At 52.3% G+C, this 19,696-nt stretch overlaps 1 protein-coding gene across 3 annotated transcripts in view; it reads right to left on the reverse strand.

Moving 5' to 3' along the window:
• Positions 1–329: 329 nt before the first annotated feature.
• The window catches only part of LOC122365605, a 36,813-nt gene continuing 17,446 nt past the window's right edge, over positions 330–19,696 (reverse strand). For 2 of the 3 annotated variants that reach the window (XM_043336962.1, XM_043336961.1), the window contains exons 10-15: positions 16,562–16,746; positions 15,696–15,894; positions 4,397–6,237; positions 4,067–4,257; positions 3,639–3,839; positions 330–1,096 (exon numbers count right to left, since the gene is read on the reverse strand). In XM_043336962.1, the coding sequence (XP_043192897.1) occupies positions 699–1,096; positions 3,639–3,839; positions 4,067–4,257; positions 4,397–6,237; positions 15,696–15,894; positions 16,562–16,746 (3,015 nt within the window). In that variant the 3' untranslated portion in view covers positions 330–698. The remainder of the gene's footprint in view (positions 1,097–3,638; positions 3,840–4,066; positions 4,258–4,396; positions 6,238–15,695; positions 15,895–16,561; positions 16,747–19,696) is intronic. The other variant, XM_043336959.1, reaches the window with a different exon arrangement.

A 19,696-nucleotide genomic window follows, 5' to 3' on the forward strand; every position in this document is an offset into this window, starting at 1 on the left:
TCTTCGATGGCCGTTTGACGCGACTGGGTGACCGCGTCTGTCCCATGCGGGCGGGGGCGCCAACAATTACCAAGTACTCGCCTCTATCCACGCAATGTTTTATGTTCCCCCTACTAATGCTATCGTTTCTGGTTTCATGACCTGGTAAGTTGCATGACAATGGTCTGGTAAGACCAAAAAGAGCCATTGGTTTACCGTTCGATCCGTCGAAGTGTCATGGCTGGTTTACCTACCGTTTATACTTCATTCAACTGATTAGCATTCATTTGGTTGACGGACCACGGTTACCGGTTGACACATTTCATCATAGGATCTGTGAACGCTATGTGTTCTTCAAAAGCCAACCATGCCATTGTATTATTTCAATACTGGCAACATCACAAGAAACTCACGATAAATATAATTCGCGATGCAACAATTATCGTCCCCCTTTACGGCGCCAGCCCAGGAGGCGCCCGCAACAAACAAACAGGTCTCCGGCCGGTGTCACGACAGAGAAAAGTCCTGGGTTGAGACGCGATAGGCGACGTTCGACAAACGCAGATCAGCACATCAGATCCCAAGCGTAGATATGGCAAAGGGAGATTCGCGGCGAAGAACGCCACATCACAAGTTTCACAAATAGCAATGTTTGACAAGGTCCCGCACTGGTGGTCCGTTTCGATTTCTGCCGGACTTTGACTGCCGTTCCGGCTGACCTACAGCGACTTTGCGTGCGTGTGCCGGTCGGGGTCGCCGGGCGCTGACCCGCCCGTCTGCTCCTGTCTCTCAGTCCGCGCGGCCGCCTCGCCGTCGCTGAAGGCGCCGCGCTCGTTGGTCGCCGCGCCCGGGGGTTTCTCCGCCCCTCCCTCCGCCGTGGCGCCGTCGGTCGGTCGGATGCTGAACGAAACCTGGTACTTTCTGTTCTTGTCGAGCAGCTGTGTGGGCAGCTCGAGCGCCTGTTTCTGACCACCGTGGTTGAGCTCCAGTCGGAGCGGTTTACTCGGATCGTACGAGCGCAGGTCGACAGGCTCAGGCAGCTGTGTGCTCGGGTTGATCTTGGGCAGGATGGTCTTGGTGGGTGCCTTGGCCGCGCCGTGGTGGTTGTTCTTGGTGACTGTCGGATAAAACAGGCGGTGTTAGATCGGCTTAGTATCAGCGGGGATGTGGAGCTTATGTTAATGTATTAAACACTGGACATCTGCGGACAATAAATATGAAGACCGAGAGCCAGCACATTCCATGAACGCTTGAATCATGTGTATACTAACTGGGCAAACGACCTGAGTATAGCGGGACAGGTGACATGTCACGTAACATGCTAACGAAGATCATTCACTTTCCGGTCATGCCGGGAAACGTCTTACACATTTGTTCCGAGGGTTACGGTTCAAGCACACAACAAGTACGATTGTGTTTACTTTATAATCATGATGCTGTGGATGAACTGTAGTTTAGATGAGTTGCAAAAGTAGCTCGTGAAAACGAGTATAAAATTATTGTTTCAAAAATATTCGCAGCAAAATTTTTATAAAGCCTTTCCTTGAAATTATAGCTGTGAAAGCAGTGATGCGATGCAAAAATATGCCACTCTCCTGTCATGCTCTCTCTCTCTCTCTCTCTCTCTCTCTCTCTCTCTCTCTCTCTCTCTCTCTCTCTCTCTCTCTCTCTCTCTCTCTCTCTCTCTCTCTCTCTCTCTCTCTCTCTCTCTCTCTCTCTCTCTCTCTCTCTCTCTCTCTCTCTCTCTCTCTCTCTCTCTCTCTCTCTCTCTCTCTCTCTCTCTCTCTCTCTCTCTCTCTCTCTCTCTCTCTCTCTCTCTCTCTCTCTCTCTCTCTCTCTCTCTCTCTCTCTCTCTCTCTCTCTCTCTCTCTCTCTCTCTCTCTCTCTCTCTCTCTCTCTCTCTCTCTCTCTCTCTCTCTCTCTCTCTCTCTCTCTCTCTCTCTCTCTCTCTCTCTCTCTCTCTCTCTCTCTCTCTCTCTCTCTCTCTCTCTCTCTCTCTCTCTCTCTCTCTCTCTCTCTCTCTCTCTCTCTCTCTCTCTCTCTCCTTTTTCTCTCTCCCTCTCTCTCCCACACTATCAATTCCTTACTCTCCCACTCTTTTCGCTCTCTCCATTAGCCGTTGTGAGCCACCGACAGCAGCCGCCACGCGACCTGGTGCCTTGCACAATCGTGGGGTCACGTGACTTATGGGGTCATCCCCTTGCTGTTAAAATTGGTCGTCAGCATGGTGGCAGTGCTGTGCATAAGCGAAATCAGCAGAGAATTAAACTGTACAGCTGAAAGTAAACATAGGTGATAAAATAGACGGCGCTCTTTTAAAGCTCTTAGAGTCTTTCGTACCTATATATATATATATATATATATATATATATATATATATATATATATATATATATATATATATATATATATATATATCTATTTACGCAACTGGTTTTAAGTTTTGACACTGCGCTTCTTCTATGTATGTACATTAGCTTTGATCTTTTTGCGTATCCAAATAGGTCACAACTTGTAAAACCAGGACCAGGTTATCTCAGACCCTCGAGTTGGATCCGGCCCGAACACCGTCCCACGTCTGTCCCGCGGCTGGTGTCGGGTCCCGATATTATCGGCGGATCTACTCTTTTTACCTGCCCTGATGAGTGAGGTGTTCGAGGTATAACCATGACCATCGCGTACGGGGTGAAGAATAGGCCATGCGTCGCATGCCTACGTAGCAGAGAGTGACCTTCCGCACCTGACCTGCCATTACCTTACCTCGTCGAATATAGTGTTTCCGCAACTGAGAGCCCGTACAAAATAAAAATGATCAACTAATATATGTATGCGCGTGATATATGTGCAAAGTTCCAAACACCCATTTCTAGAATGCAAGTGTACTTAAATAAGAGTATTTACTACCTTACGTTGAGCAGAACCAAACGTTCATGCTCTGCTAAACATATCTTACGCGATTCTCCAGCTGTCATCTCAATGTAAACATTATTACACATTTTGGACATATTTATCATGCTTTATGCCGAGCAAGTGCATTGTCTTAAAGTGCTGGTTGCCAAACGTGATGCCATTCAATCTCAACATTTGCAGGTGCATCCTTTAATTGTGCTAGTGGAACAAAAGGCTAACCAGACGTCGACGTTTTTACGAACAGTGGCACTCATGCATACAGCATTATCCTTCTTCACATGCTTTGCAGAGTGTGCGGCAGATTGCTCGGACCAATGTGGCTCTCAATGGAGGCGCTCCGGCGGCTGGTGGCGTGACATGACCTGGCCTGACCTGGATGGTGACTAAGAACTTAACCCATGGCCCGTGCCAATGATTGACTTCCGACCTTGGCTGATCTCATAATTTGGTATTTGTGGTCGTGGGCTGTTGTTGAAAAGGCTGGGATGGATAACGGGAAGTAAAAATAGATTGCACGCTTTGCGCACGGCACTCCAATAATTGTTACATGCCAAACCACTGATGCTTCAGCCCGCTTCGTTTCCTCATATCCTCACCGAGTCTCGCCCCAGGTCAGGTCAGGTCAGGTCAGGTGATACGCCACCTGCGCCGGTGCCGGGCCGGGTCGGCTGGGCGGCTGCTGCTGCTAGCTCCGGCCCCGCCCGCTCCCTACTTACGCCAGCGGCGGTGCTGCCAGCAGGGCAACTTACTGTACGCCACGCACGGGATGCCCGTGTAGGCGTGCGAGGCGTGGTGGCAGCCCTGGCCGGCCTGCAGGGCGGCACGCAGCTCCTCATCCTTGACACTGTCCTTGGCGCGCTGCAGGGAGCGCTTTACACGGGCCAGTTCCTCGGCACGACGAGCTTTAGCCGCTCGCCGCTTGGCCGGCACCTGCAGGTGCTTCAGCTGGGCTGTAGGAGGACAGGGTGGGGTCAGGGTGATGTAGGAATGGAGGATGGTTGCAACTCCTTGAGACTTATGCACATGCATAGCAGTTTTGACTTTTTGGGACCACTAGATCTGGCTCGAATGGTTCAGTCGACCGCGGTATATGTAAAAATTGGTACGATACTTGACGGTACAGTTATAGCTTTCAGCCTTCATCGACAACGAGATGTGTCTAGCAATTACTGCTTACTGTTGAGGTATTCCTCGTATGCGGCGTAGGTATACGGCCCCTTGAAGCTCTTCAGACTGAGCTTGATGACGCTGGCGTTGAAGTTCTCCGCCAGTCGCTTGATGAACGCCTCTTCGTTGGTCTTGTTGACCCTCATCTGCACCCTCTTCAGCTCCAACAGGTCCTGGAATATCTTCTTCTCGGCTTGGACTCTGGAATGGGGAATGCGCAGGAAATCTTAATTGCTTGACGTAACGAATAAAGCTACACAACTTAGGCACGGGATTTTAACATAGCAACTGCAACGCTCTCATCGTGCACTGCATATGCGACACTATTGAATCTGCCTACCTGAGAGCCTGCTCGTTGGCGGCCGCGTCTGCGTCCTTCATCCCGTCGGCAAGCTTGTTCTGCTGCGCCTTGGACAGCGAACCCAGGTCCTGCTCCAGCTTAGGCACACGCTGCATCTGCTTGAAGTCCTTCGCCGAGCGGACCCGTTTGAGTTTGGGCACGCCGTTCTGCGAGGGCCGTATCCCGCTGGCCCGTGGAGTCGGGTGACTGCTGGTGTCGGCCGAACTGGGGAGGATCTCGGCCAGCGGCCGCGGTCCACCCCGAACCACGTTCCTCGCGGCCGGATTTTGGCCGTCTCCGGGCCCGTCGCCTTGACTCGGGTGGATGATGTTGCTCTTCCCGACACCCTTTTCAGACAGTTTACCTCCCTGACTGTTGATCGCAGCCTCGCCGAGCTTGCTAGCGACCGCGGCCTTTGCCACGTCACTCCGGAGCGGCCTGCCGTCCGTCGCTGGAGCTGCTCCCTGTGAATCGGCGCCCGGCTGCTCGCCGTCACTGGCGAACCCCTGGCGGGCATGGCGCGGGGGTGGCGCGTCGTTGTCCGATCGAGGCTGACCGCCGCGCTCCACGCTCGCTATGCCCGAGTCAGCTCGCGCCGGAGAGTCTCCGTCACTGTGCGGGGCGCGGCTGCCGTCGCCGGCGGCGGCGCGGTGTCCTGCCTGTCGGCGCCGCCGCCGCTCCGTCCCTGTGCGCGTTCCGCGCTGCTCAGTGCCGTCCTCTCCATCTGAACTAACAGGGTCCGAGCCAGAGGCGCGCTGCCGTCTCCGGCGGCGCCGGCGCCGACGCTCAGAGGAGCCGCGGCTCGGCTCGTCCGGGTCGGAAGCGTCCTTTTCTTCTGTTTCGTTTAGCTCGCGCGGCCGCCGATGGTCGGGTGGATCTGACGCGGCCTGACGCCGGGGTCGCCGCCGCCGAGGGTCGCTGTCTCCGTTACGAGAGGGGCCTCTGGAGCCGCGTGTACCGCGAGGATCCTCACTGTGACTACGACGCGTGTGACCGACCTCGTCGTCACCTTCGCTGTAATCATCAGAATAACGTGAGTTGGGTTCATGTCTCCTGTTGTCCCGTTTTCGCCGTGTACTGCGCTCGTCTCCGTCATATTCCTCTCTAGCATTGTGATCGTCTACGTCCGCGCCCCTTCTTCTGTGCGTTCGCCGATCGTCGTCGTACTCGCGTCTCCGCGAGCCTCGCTCGTCGTCGCTGTAGTGCTTCCGTCGCGATCCCCGCTCGTCCCCGCTGTGGTCGTACCTCCGTCTCGTGCGCCGGTCGTTTTCGATATCATCATACCTCCTCGAGCTTCTCTCGTCTCCGCTGTGGTCGTACCTCTGCCGTTGGCTTCTCTGGTCCCCGTCGTACTCCCTCCTGCGAGATCCCCGTTCATCGTCACTGTACTGATACCTCCTGGAGCCTCGCTCTTCGCCGCTGTGTCGGCGGTAACGCGCGCCATCTACGTCCTGCCGGTCGTCGTGTCCCCTCCTGTTGCGATGGTGGCGGTCAGTGCGCCGCTCGTCCCCGCTGCTCCCGCTATGCCGTCTCCGCCGTCCGTCATCGCTGTAATGTCTCCGTTCGCGTCCCTCAGGACCAGAGTCATACTGCTCGTCCACATAGCGTGTGTTGAGCTCGCGGCGCAGACGGCGGCGCACCACTTCCACATTGTGGACATCCTCGACGTCCTCGTCGCGTACGACGCGTCGGTCGCGCCGGTGTCGACGCTCGCTGTCCTCGCGGCCGGAGTCGGGAGTGTCGTCGGCCGGGCGGCGTCCGCGTCGCTCCGAGCGCTGATCCTGCCACCAGGCGGCGTCGTCGGTCGAGCGAGACCGCTGGTGCAGACCGGGCATGGCCACCTGCCGAAGGGAGAGTGTTCAGTGGACAGCGGGGCTGGTGGGTGGTAACATGTCACCGCTTACGTGAAGTAGATGCGGTTGGTCAGAATAGGACTACAAGTTGCAAAGTACAATGTGAACGGTTATGTAATCTGCTAATATATTCACCTAAGTATAGGGCGCCCCTGCAAAAGTTAGCCTATCTAATAAGGTTGGAATCGATGCTCCGCATGAAATAACGTTCATGGCCATAGCTTTCTGAATTTCATTGCGTATCTGTATTTTTACCGTCGTGGTATTCTGTTCAGGGAAGATTGTCATCGCTGTTTGCACGCGAATTGAGTGAAAAATTACGGAATTATAGTCACTTGATTTCCACCTCCCGCGCCCGCACTTTGCAAACTTGTCGGAAATAATTTATCAATGACGGCATTTATATGTCCTAAAGCTCATGTTCTCACGAACATTTACGTTGAATTGAATGTGCCCACATCGTAAACATAAGAAAAGCAACTATATTCCATAGGTCATCAGTGTGGCACATTAGTTTCCCAAAATGAATAGACGCTATAATCTACCGATGCGATTGTTAACAGCTATGTTTATGCTAAATTTCTGCCAAGTTTATGGTCAATTTCGTGAAAGCATACCGCTCGAGATGTTGACAGAAGATAATTTAAATGATGACGGTACCCACTCGATAAAATTTGGAAATAAGGACTCGATAAATGAAATCATGGAGAGTTTACCACCCCCGAGAGACGACTCGGATGATCCTACCGACGAAGACGTGATGAGAGACTCAGAAGAGGATGGTGAGCCGATCAAGCCGGGCACTTGCAGCGTCCTCCAGTCTGGGATTCTGGAGTGTGACGGCCGCACCCCTCGGGAGGCGAGGTCAGCGGCCGAAAACCACCTGGTGTCCCTGCCGGACTCCGACGTCTGTCCGGACGACGGCGACGAGTGTCCCGCCGCCGAGGACATGACCTACGAGGAGCTCGACTGTCCCCTCACCTGGATGCGCCTGGAGGACGCCTGTTACGCCGCTGCCTACCGGATGCGCGCCACTCAGCGCCGCGCGCGCCGTTACTGCCGCTCGGTCGGCGGCCACCTGATCCACCCCATCAGCGCGCGCGAAGTGCGCCACTTCACGGCGTTCTTCACGGACCTGTGGGTGGGCGCCGAGTACAACCAGACGGCCGGCGAGTGGCAGTGGCTCGACGGCACTCCACTCGAGAGCAACGTCACCATCCTCGGCGGCAGGACGCCCGAGAAGGGGCGCAGGTGTGTCCGGGTGCGCGCGCGAGACGGCGCCGCCGCAGAGGCCGGTGAGGGCGTCGGTGAGGGATCCTTCATCAAGACCAACTGCGGCGGGCTGTACCCGTTCCTGTGTCGCGCGCCGCTGCTGCCGCTGATCGCCTGGCAGAAAGCCAAGGACGAGGAGAAGGCGCGTCACCCCGAGCCGGCGCCGACCACGGATAATCCGTGTCCGCGCGGCTGGACGGCCATCGCCGGCTGGTGCCACCACTCGCCCCGCCTAGTCGGCGAGTGGGCCAACGGAGAGCTCTGGTGCAACGATAACCGTAACAGCAAGCTGGTCAGCCTGCGCAGCCGCGAACACGAGCTGGCGGTGGACAAAATGGTGGGCAACGGCTCCTGGTACCACATTGGGATGCGCTACCGACGCACTCCCAAAAACTGGGGCTGGATGGACGGGTCGAAGGTGGAATACACTAACTGGAAGCACGGCCGACCGCCGACCTTCATCGAGGACGATAATAGAATGAAGGACACGTCGTGTTCGTACCGTTATGTGGACAAGGATTACTGGCAGATGGCCGACTGTCGGGAGCAGAGAGTGTTTGTGTGCGCTTTCAAACCAGAGCTCCCCGAGGACCAAGCGGAGACGGATAAAGACGTTGAGAATGTCAAGGAAACGGAGGCGACGGAAATGCCAGACCAAGAACCGGTTAAAGAGATCATGGCAGAGGAGAAGCCAAGCATTTCAGACACTACTTACTCGACAAAGAATGCAATAAAAGAAGCAGAATCCAGCGATGGTTCCAAGCCGACTGAGGCGTCTAGGTCAGCTGGTGCTTCGTAGTTAACACTGAAAGTGAATGTAAACGAGGTTCACTGATGTTCTGTCTCCGTGTTGAGGCGAGGATAGAAACATGTAAAGCATGTTACGGATGTCAAAAGACTGCACGAACGCCATCAACACAATACCTGCCGTCCACCGATGAGGTTTCCTAATAGCCTGCGTCCCACAGAAACACGTGGTAGAGTGATTTTGTTCCTAAGTGGTGCCTGCTGGCTGCTGGCTAAGGATGGTTGGTTGGGTCGCGTGATCATATCTCGGTAAATAAAGAAGCCATTAAATAGCACGCAAGGAGTGGACCAGCATCAGCTATGCAAAGGGCCTCTTAAAGGGGCGTTCCGGATTCTAAAATGTCAGCCACCCGAATAAATGGCGTTCAAACAACATCGATTGGCCCCAATTTAAATGGCTGTCAGATGTTGAACAGGAAACAGTCTTCCACTGCTCACTTGTCTTGCGAGAACAATGAATAGCATCACAGCTGAAGTTGCGCGTTTGTGTTTTGCTTGCTTCCAACACAATAATTTATTCACTAACGCAATGACAGACTCAACAAATCAGCAACCGTTTCGTCCTACCACCAAACGTATCTGCTTTGGTGCCGGAGAGTGCTGGCTCTGGTAACTTGAAGAGCTGGGCAATCATCATCATCATCATCATATTTATTTGACATCCTTTGAGGACAAAACAAGGAGAACATATCTTCATAACATAACCGTGACACATGAAGATACAAACACAGCACGGCACAACAAAGTCACGTTTGCAAAGCACGGGCAGCTTTTTACATCAGGCGGACTAGGAGAATCAGTTTGGATGTATTGTTACAAGCAGCCTTACTAGCTGCCATGACTCGGCGCTGTTGCTGTCCATCAGCCAGCTGAGCGAGTCCGCAAGGCCACACTCGGGCCTGGGCGTGTGCACCCAGTCTCCGTGTATATGACCGCTGGCAGCCTCCAGTACCCTCATGAAGTTTCCCCCACATAGCGACATTAGATGGCACACAATAGAAGCAGATGTTTCCGCGAATCTCGCATTGGTCGCCAACTGGGCCAGGCTACTCACCAGCACACAACGGAGGCGGTGCTGGCCACGAAAAGCGTTTTGAGTAGCGCGAAAAATAGACCGCCGAACGAGAGCTTGTACACTTGGGATGCGAAGTGCCGCCATTAGTGCGGAGTGGTGGGCAGTGCGCGGTAGGCGTAGCGCGCTTTTGACCGCCGAGGCTTGCCAGCCTTCGAGGCGGGCAATATCTCCAGAGCTTAAAAAACAGACCTCACATCCATAAATCAGAACAGGAGCGACAATCATCCGCCATAGAAATGCCTTATCAACAGCGGAGAGGTGCTGATTAAACATGCCGGCCGGCGTTAGGCCAAAGAACGCACCCCTGCTCCGCTGAATTCGGGCAGTCACCTGATCGGCACCGTGTAGCTGGGAGCGCAGCTCAACACCCAAGTGTGTGGTTTCCTGTCGGTGCTTCAGGATCTGTCCACATAGCTGCCACTGAGGCGTCCGAGAGAGGAACTCGGCCCCGAATATAAAGCTGTGACTCTTGGTCAAACTTTGGTTCACATGTACAAAATCTATCCTCCACAACACTGAGAAGGAGGAGACGATATGAAGCATTGATTGAAGATCGCGTGCGCTACTCGACATAATCAGAATATCATCAGCATATGCAACTGCTGGGATGTGGTGGCCATACAGTGTGGCGCCCAAGCGACAGTCATCGAGCTGTTGGATGAGCGGGTATAAAAACATATTGGTGAGGCACGGCGATAAAAGCGCACCCTGTCTCACTCCTCGGCGCACACAGAAGGCGTCTGACAGCTTCCCACCAAAACGTACTCGGGCTGACAGGTGAGAGTACCAATAGGCCAGAAGCGCCCAGCTCCGGCGTGGGAGGTGCTCACTCGCTCGGAAGAGGACGCCATCATGCCACAAACGATCAAAACATTTCCTAGCATCGAGGTTAGCTGCAAACAGCGGGAGTTTATAGCATAGGTAATGTTGCGCGGTCTCGTGTACAAGCATAGACGCTTCGCTGGTGCCCCTATGCCCTAAGAACCCAAACTGAAGTTCAGAGGCCTCAAATGACGTGTCGATCTCTTCCTGAAGGATCAGTTCCAGAAGTTTGGAGATAGTCGACACGAGAGAGATGGGGCGGTAGCTATCGGCCGAGTCGGGGTCCAGTCCGGTCTTCTTCATGATAGGCACCACTGTGCTGCATGTGAAACTGACAGGGACACGCATTTCAGCGAGGCAGGCAGAGAGTAGAGAGGCGATAGCCTCGTGCAGTGGTCCTGAAGAGCCGTAGACAAGATGCTCAGCGGTGACGCCGTCCGGTCCTGGTGATGCGTTGCGGTTGATTTGCGGGATCAAGCGAGCTACATCTCCTGCAGTGACGCGCTTAGCGGGGCCAGGATCTTCTTTCGCCTGGGACAGCAGGGCTTCTACTCGGGTGCGCACATCATCTTGGGCTGCAGAGAGGGTGTCCTCGTCCGTATGAATGGGGCGGAAGTGGGCCTCGAGGCTGTCTGCCGTGAGCGAGGAGCGCAAGCCGCCCGAGCCACGTCGAGCCTGCTCTACACGGCGCCAGAACGAATTGATGTCCTTCTTCTGACGCAGCGATGACAGGAGATTTGCGCTGTTATCAACCTGGGCACGTGCTGCATCGACCCGGGCCTGCCTGTATGAACGGCGCGCAACTTTGAAGCAGTTGTGCAGGACCGTATTCCGTGGTCGACCGGCGTGAGTCCAAATGCGATGCCACAGGCGCGCCCGGTCCCGTGCTGCCGACACTGAAGGGCTCCACCAGGACTTTGGCGGTCTTCGGGGCCGGGAGCAGCCGGCCTCAGCTGCAGCTTGATGGATGGCTGACGTCAGGAGGCAGTCTATCTGATCGGCGCTGAGGTTTGGCTGGACCACTGTCTCCAGCTGCGTGGAGAGCAGTTCACAGTACCTTTGATTCCTGTCGGAATTGTTCCAATCCAGTACCGTGCGGTGAGAACTGGAGTGGTCTCGCGGCGCTGGTCTTTCCCTCTCTTCGCCGTTTATTTGGAGCAGAAGAGTACATGTTATAGGCAGATGTGGGCTGAGGTTGTCATAAGAGGGCGGGATGATAGAACATGACAGAAGCTGTTCATCTGCAAGTTTGCCAGGCACGATGATGTGGTCGATGTGGGACGTGTGACCGCCGCGTTCATACGTGAAATTCACTGGCTGAGAGAAGCGGAACTCAGCGACTGTAAGGCTTCTTTCATCCAGAAGTCGCTGGAATGCTTGGCTGAAGGGGGTGAATCCGCGCAGCTTTGCCCACTGGCGAGGACGGGTTGCCGGCGGGAGACACGGGAGAGGACAGTTGAAGTCTCCGACTAGCATGAGCGGCGCGGAAAACCTATGCGTGTCTATGAGGGCTTCAAGACTAGCGCACAGGTCCATATAAAGTTCTAGTTGGTCCGGAGTCCCAGTGAAGTAGGGCATGTAGCAGCCAACTATGGTGAGACGCGGTGCTCCGCCACACACCATCTGCACTGCTAAAAGTCTATCGTTCTCACACTGTAGTTGGGAGAATGAGAATCGGCTGTCTCGGCGGCATATCATGGCCGTCCCTCCATGTCGGCGCCCCTCGCCAGCCCCGGGTGGCAGCTCCATTGCAAATGTCTGAAAAATGTCAACGTCACCCACGCCAAAGCTCCCAAGAACACCACTCGGTAAAGTTTCTTCCGCACTACACATCCAAGTTTCAGATAGGAACAGCACGTTTAGACTCGTGAAGAGATCAGCAATGTAGGCGGCGGCACTCATGAATCCCTCGCAGTTGTAGCCCCCAATACGTAGCTGGCATTGTCCGCAGGAGGTTGGAGTCGCTCGTCCAGTCGCCTCAGAGCCGGCAGCCGAGGCAGCATCGGTTGCCGTAGCTGCAGAACGCTAATAGCCACCACATCATACCACTACTACCACTAATAGCCACCACATCACTATCCTTCACCTTCCCTGGAAGGCGAGCACAGACAGGTGTAATACCGGCTCGACGGCGGCGCAATGACTGATGGCAGACAGCGCTGCCAAGATACCGTCCTCGAGAAATCACTGCGCCGCCAGTGACCGCGATAGGCCTCAGGCGACCAATGAAAGTAGAGCGTTACCCAGGGAGCTGGATAACAGAGTGTTGACGTGACCTTTCGTGACCAGCCGGTCAGGGGATCGTTACAGCGGCGCAACAGCTACTTAATTATTCGGTCCAGTTATGATGATATCACAACAACAGCTGTGCATGGTGGACATAGGACAGTGCTTCTACCAACAAACCTCTCACGATTTTTGCAAAAGGTCAAGAATGAAATATGCACCAAAGTGAGATGCACTTTGCACATAGCAGTTTGCACAATATGTATGTCATACAACATTAAGCCATGTATTAGCTGGTTCATCTATGATAAACCATCGATGTCGGAGCCCTACTCGACCGGATTTGAGTTCCCTATAATACCGGGCTTCTCAAAAAAGTTAGACGGATTTCTTTTGCGAATAGAGGACCCCTAACAACATTTAAGCAAAATCAATGCACGTGGAAAAACGGAGAATTTTTCGTATATTTATATGACACCATGGTTTGAGCTTTAAAAAATGAAGCCGTGGTCTTAGGAAGTAAAAGCAAAACTCGTGAAATTATGCTTTCCCAGACCACGTCGGTCGCTTCGACACCACGGAAGATCCGCAACACTTTAGGGCGAAGAGAGCAACATCTTGAAACAAAATTTTCCACATTATTGACAAGTTTCTGGCTCGAGGAAGTGTTAACAATAGGTTCACGCAATTCAAGGAACACAGCGGTGGCCATAAACCCAATCAAAGGCTCACGGCGAACACCACTCGTGTGAGAGATGCGCTACTCAGACTGTCAATGGTCAGCGATATCGGGTGGCTCTGGCGACGTTTTGGAGGGCTCTGCAATATCAGGATGAGCAGAGATCCGGAAACGCTAAGACCCAATGGTTCCAGCAAGACAGTGCCACGCCAATACCGCTAAAGAAAACCGGGAGGGGCTGTGGGAGCGCTTTGGGCAGCGCGTGATCTCGAGGTTCGAGACACGCCCGTGGTCGGCGAATTCTCCGAACGTAACCCCGCCGCACAGTGGGCCAGGCGCATCAAAAAAGCGGAATTAAGTCGTAAATCAACTTCGGTGAAATTCCTGTAATTATGGGATAGAGTATTGTAAAAATGTCCAAAGTTTCCGAATAAGCAAGTTTCCTTTCCCCAATGTCAAGGCAGATAATGCTATAACGTCGCAAAGTAGGACTTGCCGACTGGAGATGGAAATGACTGCTGTGTACCATATTCCGTTCCCCCGATTCAAAAGCTCTCAGCGTAAAATCATTAAAGTTATTCCGTACAAAATAGCTTTAAAAAAACAGCCGGTATTTCTGCGCATGTTTCTCGTACTCAAGTTCCCGGGAACTATTTCATGCTTACTAGTAGCGGTGGGGTTTACAGTGCCTGTTCGGAACCGTGGTAGTGCAACGACGCAATGAATTTATATAAGGATATAAAGAAAACGTCACCGAACAACACGAAGATATTTGCTGCCTGACTTTCCTCAAGGTGTATAGCTTGCTGCCCAATGCAAATATTTTGCGCATTTTTGCGCGAAATGGACAAATAAGGGTTTAACCCTCGCCGGCATAGGCCGTTTTGCATCCCTCGACGGCACAGAGGGATGCGACCCTCCTCGCGTTTGGCCCCTAATTGAGCTAGAGACTCGCGGAAAAAAACCATCGTGTAGGTCGTCACGAGACGAAGCCAACGGTACCCGGTTTTAAGGTCATAGGTCAAATGGTGACCTCTGAGGTCAGGTCAATGGCCGAAAGTCGGGACCTGTTAGAACGTCGTATAGTATGGCTGCTAAGGGGTTTTTCGGGATGCTGATCACGAATATCAAGTTAGTTTTGATCACAGATGATGTCTTCATGCATTTAGGCCAGGTCGGGTCAGCTCAGGTCAGGTCAACCAGTATGGGTCCTGCCGGGTATTCGTAGTAGGTGTCAACCCGCCTCTGACAGCTTCGTAACATGTTACGAAGGCACCAAAACTACTTCGTAAATGTTCAAATGGTTCCTAAATTCGAATTCAGCTCCAAAAACTAGCCCAGAAACATGTAAAACTCGAAAAAGTGAACCGAGGTCATCGAAGGTCAATGACCTGACCTCTGACCTTCAGGTGACCTTTACACCCACCCTAATGCATGGGACCAACATCATATCACATGTTTGAACGCTTGAAACCACGAAAAGACTGCAAACGCGCGGCCAATGCGGCATAGTGCCCGCCTGTCCCAGGCATATGTGCAGCGCAGAAATTAAATAATGACGTCATAGGTCAGTGACCTAGAGTAACCAATCAAATTTGAAAATGGATATCGGATTCGGCTTTAGCATGATATTTTACCCTGTAACGAATCATTTTTGGCGCCGCAGCTGTGCTCAATGATTTAATTCCGCTTTTTTGAAGCGCCTGGCCCACTGTGCGCCGGACTTTTTCCTATAGTACCACCTCAAGTCCCAGGTGTACCAAAACCACCCAAAAAGTTCCGAAGATCATAAGGATGCAGTGAAGTCAGCGGTGTGCCGTTTGCAGCTTTCCGTGGGTCGTGCTGCAGCAGAGGTCGCGCTGCGCCGGGCTAAACTGCAATCGAGCAAAAAGGAAATCATCTCGAACATGACCTCGGCGCGGCTCAGAAAGGCGACTACCGAGGGTCGAGATCCTCTCAAACGAAATGTCTTTGATGAGGCTTTTAGGTGATACCCAATTATGTTTTGTTACACTGATACACCCTTTAATACATAAGTTATAAAATCGTCTAACTTTTTTGAGAAGCCCGGTACATGCATACATTTCATGGCTACATGTCAGCAGCCAGCACGTTCTCACTGACCCACGTCCTTCTTCAATACGACGTGTCCTTTAGCCACTTGCATTGAGCATATCCCGTTTTTCCTGCGTTTCCTAAAATCTGATCCGACCTAGGTAGGCCCTCACCGACCTGACACGGGCACTTTCCCAACGACTTGATCTGGGTACATCCCTCATTGACCTGACCTGAGTACCCCTACTGACCCGGGTATAGGCACAGGTCTCGCTGGTTTTAGCGGTAGGTTTTGCACCTAGAAAATTTAGTGTACTTCAGGCTATATCTTCGTCGTCTTAAGCTTTTAAGTGTTGAAGATGCGATCGCATTGTTGGTTCACAAGCCGGCCATGATCGCGTAAAATGGCTTCATCGTAGATCGATTAGTTTCTGAGACATAACCGGAAATGTAAAAGTGCAAAACCTACCGCTTAATCTCGCGAGAGCCGTACATAAATCCCCTACTGACCTGCACGCCGGCGTGCTCGGTGTGCTGCCGGTCTGTCTGCACGCCGTCCTCCACCGGCGTCGTGGTGAACGTGGACGGTCCCGAGCGCAGGTACGAGCTCAGAGACGAGTGCAGGCCGTCAGAGGACAGGTTTAGGTTCAGGTACGTCTCCGGCGACAGAACGAACGCGCTCTGGGTCTGGGACTCGCTCAGCGCGCTGCTGCTCGGGGGGAGAGAGAGAGAGAGAGAGAGAGAGAGAGAGAGAGAGAGAGAGAGAGAGAGAGAGAGAGAGAGAGAGAGAGGAGAGGGGGCTGTTAGTAACATCCTGTTGTAGTGCGAGAAAGTTGGACAGCTTGGTGGAGTATTCTCGTAAAGGCATAGAACAAGTTTTAATGACCTCTGTGGTAAAAACATATGGCGATATTCCCGCAGGTAAGCAAAGTCATGACAAACAGTCATTAGCTAGTGCAGGTGCAGTCTCGAGCTGTGTAAACATTGGTGCTGAATAAAGGTCACTGCCGTTGTACCGCTGGACGAAGGCGTTAGGCAAGCACGTTAATGCAGTTTCGACGCGTGTCAAGCATTGTTAAATAGCTCCCGCTGAATACAATAGCGGCGCCATAGCGTATGCCGGTGAAATACAAATGCATCCGTCGTCCTATAAGTTGTCCGGTTATGAATCCATTGGAGTTAAATGATCAGAAGCTGGGTTCAACGTGACTAATGGCCGGGTGCAGGTGCTATTTGCATAGTGAGCGTGCTGAGTGTGACGCTCCTGTATCTTTAGAGTCTGTCTGAATGTCTACGAATGGCTAAAAGACATGCCTATGATAAACTCTGTCGATCAGAGCGCCCATAGGCAGCTCGACCTACGACACCATACTCACTGACTGAGAGCCTTCATCATGGTATCCTTGTCAGTCAGCGTGCTGGCCGGCACCCCTCCGTGCAGCTGCAGGTACTTGGCACAGCCCCGGTTACCCCGATACAGCGCCGAGTCCAGCGGCGTCATCAGCTGGCCCTTACTGGAGCGCATCACGGGGTTCACGTGCGCGTGCAGGTCCATCAGCACCTGGGGTGAAGAAACACGTCGTCACCGTGGGTCATGGGTCATACACCACGCAGGCTAGGAGATTATTAAACATTATAGAACTTGTGATGACATTGTTCGGTGTTGAAGTTCCGGGTGCCCTGGGAGGTGGTGTCTTTGGGAGCACCCTATTAAAGACCGGCGCAAGTCGCGATAGGTCAAACGGTGCCACGTCAGAGTCAATTGCGAAGCACTGTGATCTATGATGGCTGGTTCCCGGGCGACGCATTCGTTATTTATCAGCTGGGCGGCTGCCAGATGCGGGGCCAATGCATTACCAATGACGTGCGGCCGGGCGCTGGGTGATGTCATATCCTCCGTTTGGGCCGCATATGGGCCGGTGTGAGCACAATAAATTTTTAACGTGGTCTGCTTAGTGCAATTAATGACGAATAATCGCGAAATGTGACTCGTACTGCACTTGAGCAACTGCTCCTGGAATAGATACAATTCAATTTTTAATTTGCACTTTCAGAGAAGTGGGAACGGGACCTGCCACTGGCGGTATTGCGCCAAAACAAACTGAACTGAATGCTTTAATGCTGTTCTTCCTATTCAGAGGTCAATGCATCACAACGGATAACTATTTGTAAGTACTCAAATTGGTTGTTTGTGCAAACTTGAAATAGCTGTGCTTTGAATAAGATTGACATCTCATATGTCGCTGCTTCTACTCATTCAATTTCTGGCTGCTCGTTGTAGCGTGTTTGCCACATTCAACATCAAAACAAAGCATAATTATCCAGGTAATCTTACTCTGGTCCGCGCTCGTCCAATCGACGTGTTTGTTCATTCGGCATCATTCGGTCCTAATTTCTTTGGACGGCTGACAGTTCTACAGTTCTACGGCAACGATCCGTACATGGTGCTTATGCGATTCATTGTTCGTAACTTAGCCAATTTTTATCAGTAGGTAATTAGGTAAAAAAACTGAATGGAGAAGATGAGACTGAATTGCCAACAACCATGCCCATGTCCATGTACCTACTATTTTCTTTGTGCTCAATCCTATTCCCCACACTGCAACCCTCAGTATTCGAGAACAAGCGTGTTGTGGTGGATTTCCAGCTCTACCGTCACACCCCCGCGGGCAAGTGTGAATGGGCGTTTGGTAAAAGCATTGTCCTTTCTCGAGTCAGCTTCTGTCTCGCAATAATAACGTTGTAGTGAGCTACCTTCCTGAACCCTTCCCGAAAATAGTTTCATCTCCGGTCGGTAAATGGAGTACCTAGACATTATAACCAGAAATTCCATCGTTCCCTCTGTCCCATCCTTCCCAGGTGCATGCTCACGTATGTACGTACAGTGGGGTGACCGTTAGTGGGGCTGGGTGGTCTGTCCGCGCGTGACGGCCCGGCGCGGCGGCGCACTGCAGACTGGCCGCCCACACCAGTGTCTGTCCCTAATTTTCATAATATTTCCGGCTCTGAGGTCTCGTTGGCTGCAAGAGCCTTACCCTACAAAACAAACGAGACAAAACCTTAAAATTCTTTGGCAGCAAACCTTCACTCGCTAGATGGCAGCAAGCGTCGTCGCCTGTAAGCTATACTGCACCGCAGCGCTCACTGTATTTTCACTTTTACTTGTGAAACATTGGCAGCTAGCGTCGTCGCCTGAAAGTTATACTGCACCGCAGCTCTCTTTGTAAGTTCACCTCTGCTCGCTAGATGGCAGCAGAGGTCGCTGCCTGGAGGGTATACTGCACCGCAGCGCTCACTGTATTTTCACCTCTGCTCGCTAGATGGCAGCAGTGGTCGCTGCCTGAAGGGTATACTGCACCGCAGTGCTCATTGTATTTTCCCCTATGCTCGCTAGATGGCAGCAGAGGTCGCTGCCTGCAGGGTGTACGTACGGCACCGCAGCACCTACATGCAATGCTTTTATCCCCGCTCGCTAGATGGCAGTAGAAGTCAACGCCTGAACGGTATACTGTACCGCAATGCTCATACTGAAACTGCTGCTGAGCGAATGAGCGAACTGTGATTACGAATCGCGGAATAAAAACATTTTACCTATAAAACATCCGAAAAGGATGTGCTGATGAGTGATTAGGACTTTACACCTTCATAATGCCTAGGTGAACCAGTGCGTAGTCGTGCTACGCAGTACGCAGCTACGCCTATTGCTTACCTAATCCAACGTAAGCTCTATGTGGCGCGGCACGCCTCCTTCAAGCCAACAGAGCGGCGACGCCTGCGGTAAGGTTGCGATGGCAAGCGACGTTTTCAGCACATAGTCATCCTCGTTCTTTCGAACTGAATTGAGCTGGAACTTGTTATCTTAATCACTTCAGAAAGTTCGAATACATTCGTTTTCCACAAACGCAGACGGTATCAGGTTCATTTATATCTCATTATGTCTTCACTGCTTGGTATGGCAGACACAATTTTGTCTCTGTCTCATCAAAAGTCTTATGACATTTCAATTCTCAACTGGCTATACTAGTGGATTACCGCGGTATGCACCTGTCTACCTATCATTAATATCAGGCTCAGGACTTCGTAAGTTGAAACGGCCATCACGTGCAAGACTCATGCATAGTTACCTAGGATCGCGTGCTGACTACTGCGGATACAAATCATCATCATCATCATCATAACCAAGTTTATTAAACAAAAAATACAAGCTGAATTTGTACAAAATATAAGACAGGCGCAAAAGCAAAAGCTTAACTCAAAGCGCCTTGTCTGAATGACATACGAGTACATAAACAAATGTAAACACGGCTGCGGCCGTGTTTATAGCTCGCGTTCATGGACCCTCGTTGAACATGAGTAGGGACTGCTTCATGCGGTTCAATGACCGTGTAATTCATTGTCAGCTAGCCAGCTGGCGCCATTGAAAGTTGCCGCCAGACGACACAGTGGCACTTCAGGCGAAATGTCTCTTGGGAGTGGTATATGTCGATACCAAAGAAAACAGCAGTAGGTAC

Source organism: Amphibalanus amphitrite, unplaced genomic scaffold (assembly GCF_019059575.1).
Source record: "Amphibalanus amphitrite isolate SeventyFive unplaced genomic scaffold, NRLGWU_Aamphi_draft 000750F_arrow, whole genome shotgun sequence".
NCBI lineage: Eukaryota > Metazoa > Arthropoda > Thecostraca > Balanomorpha > Balanidae > Amphibalanus > Amphibalanus amphitrite.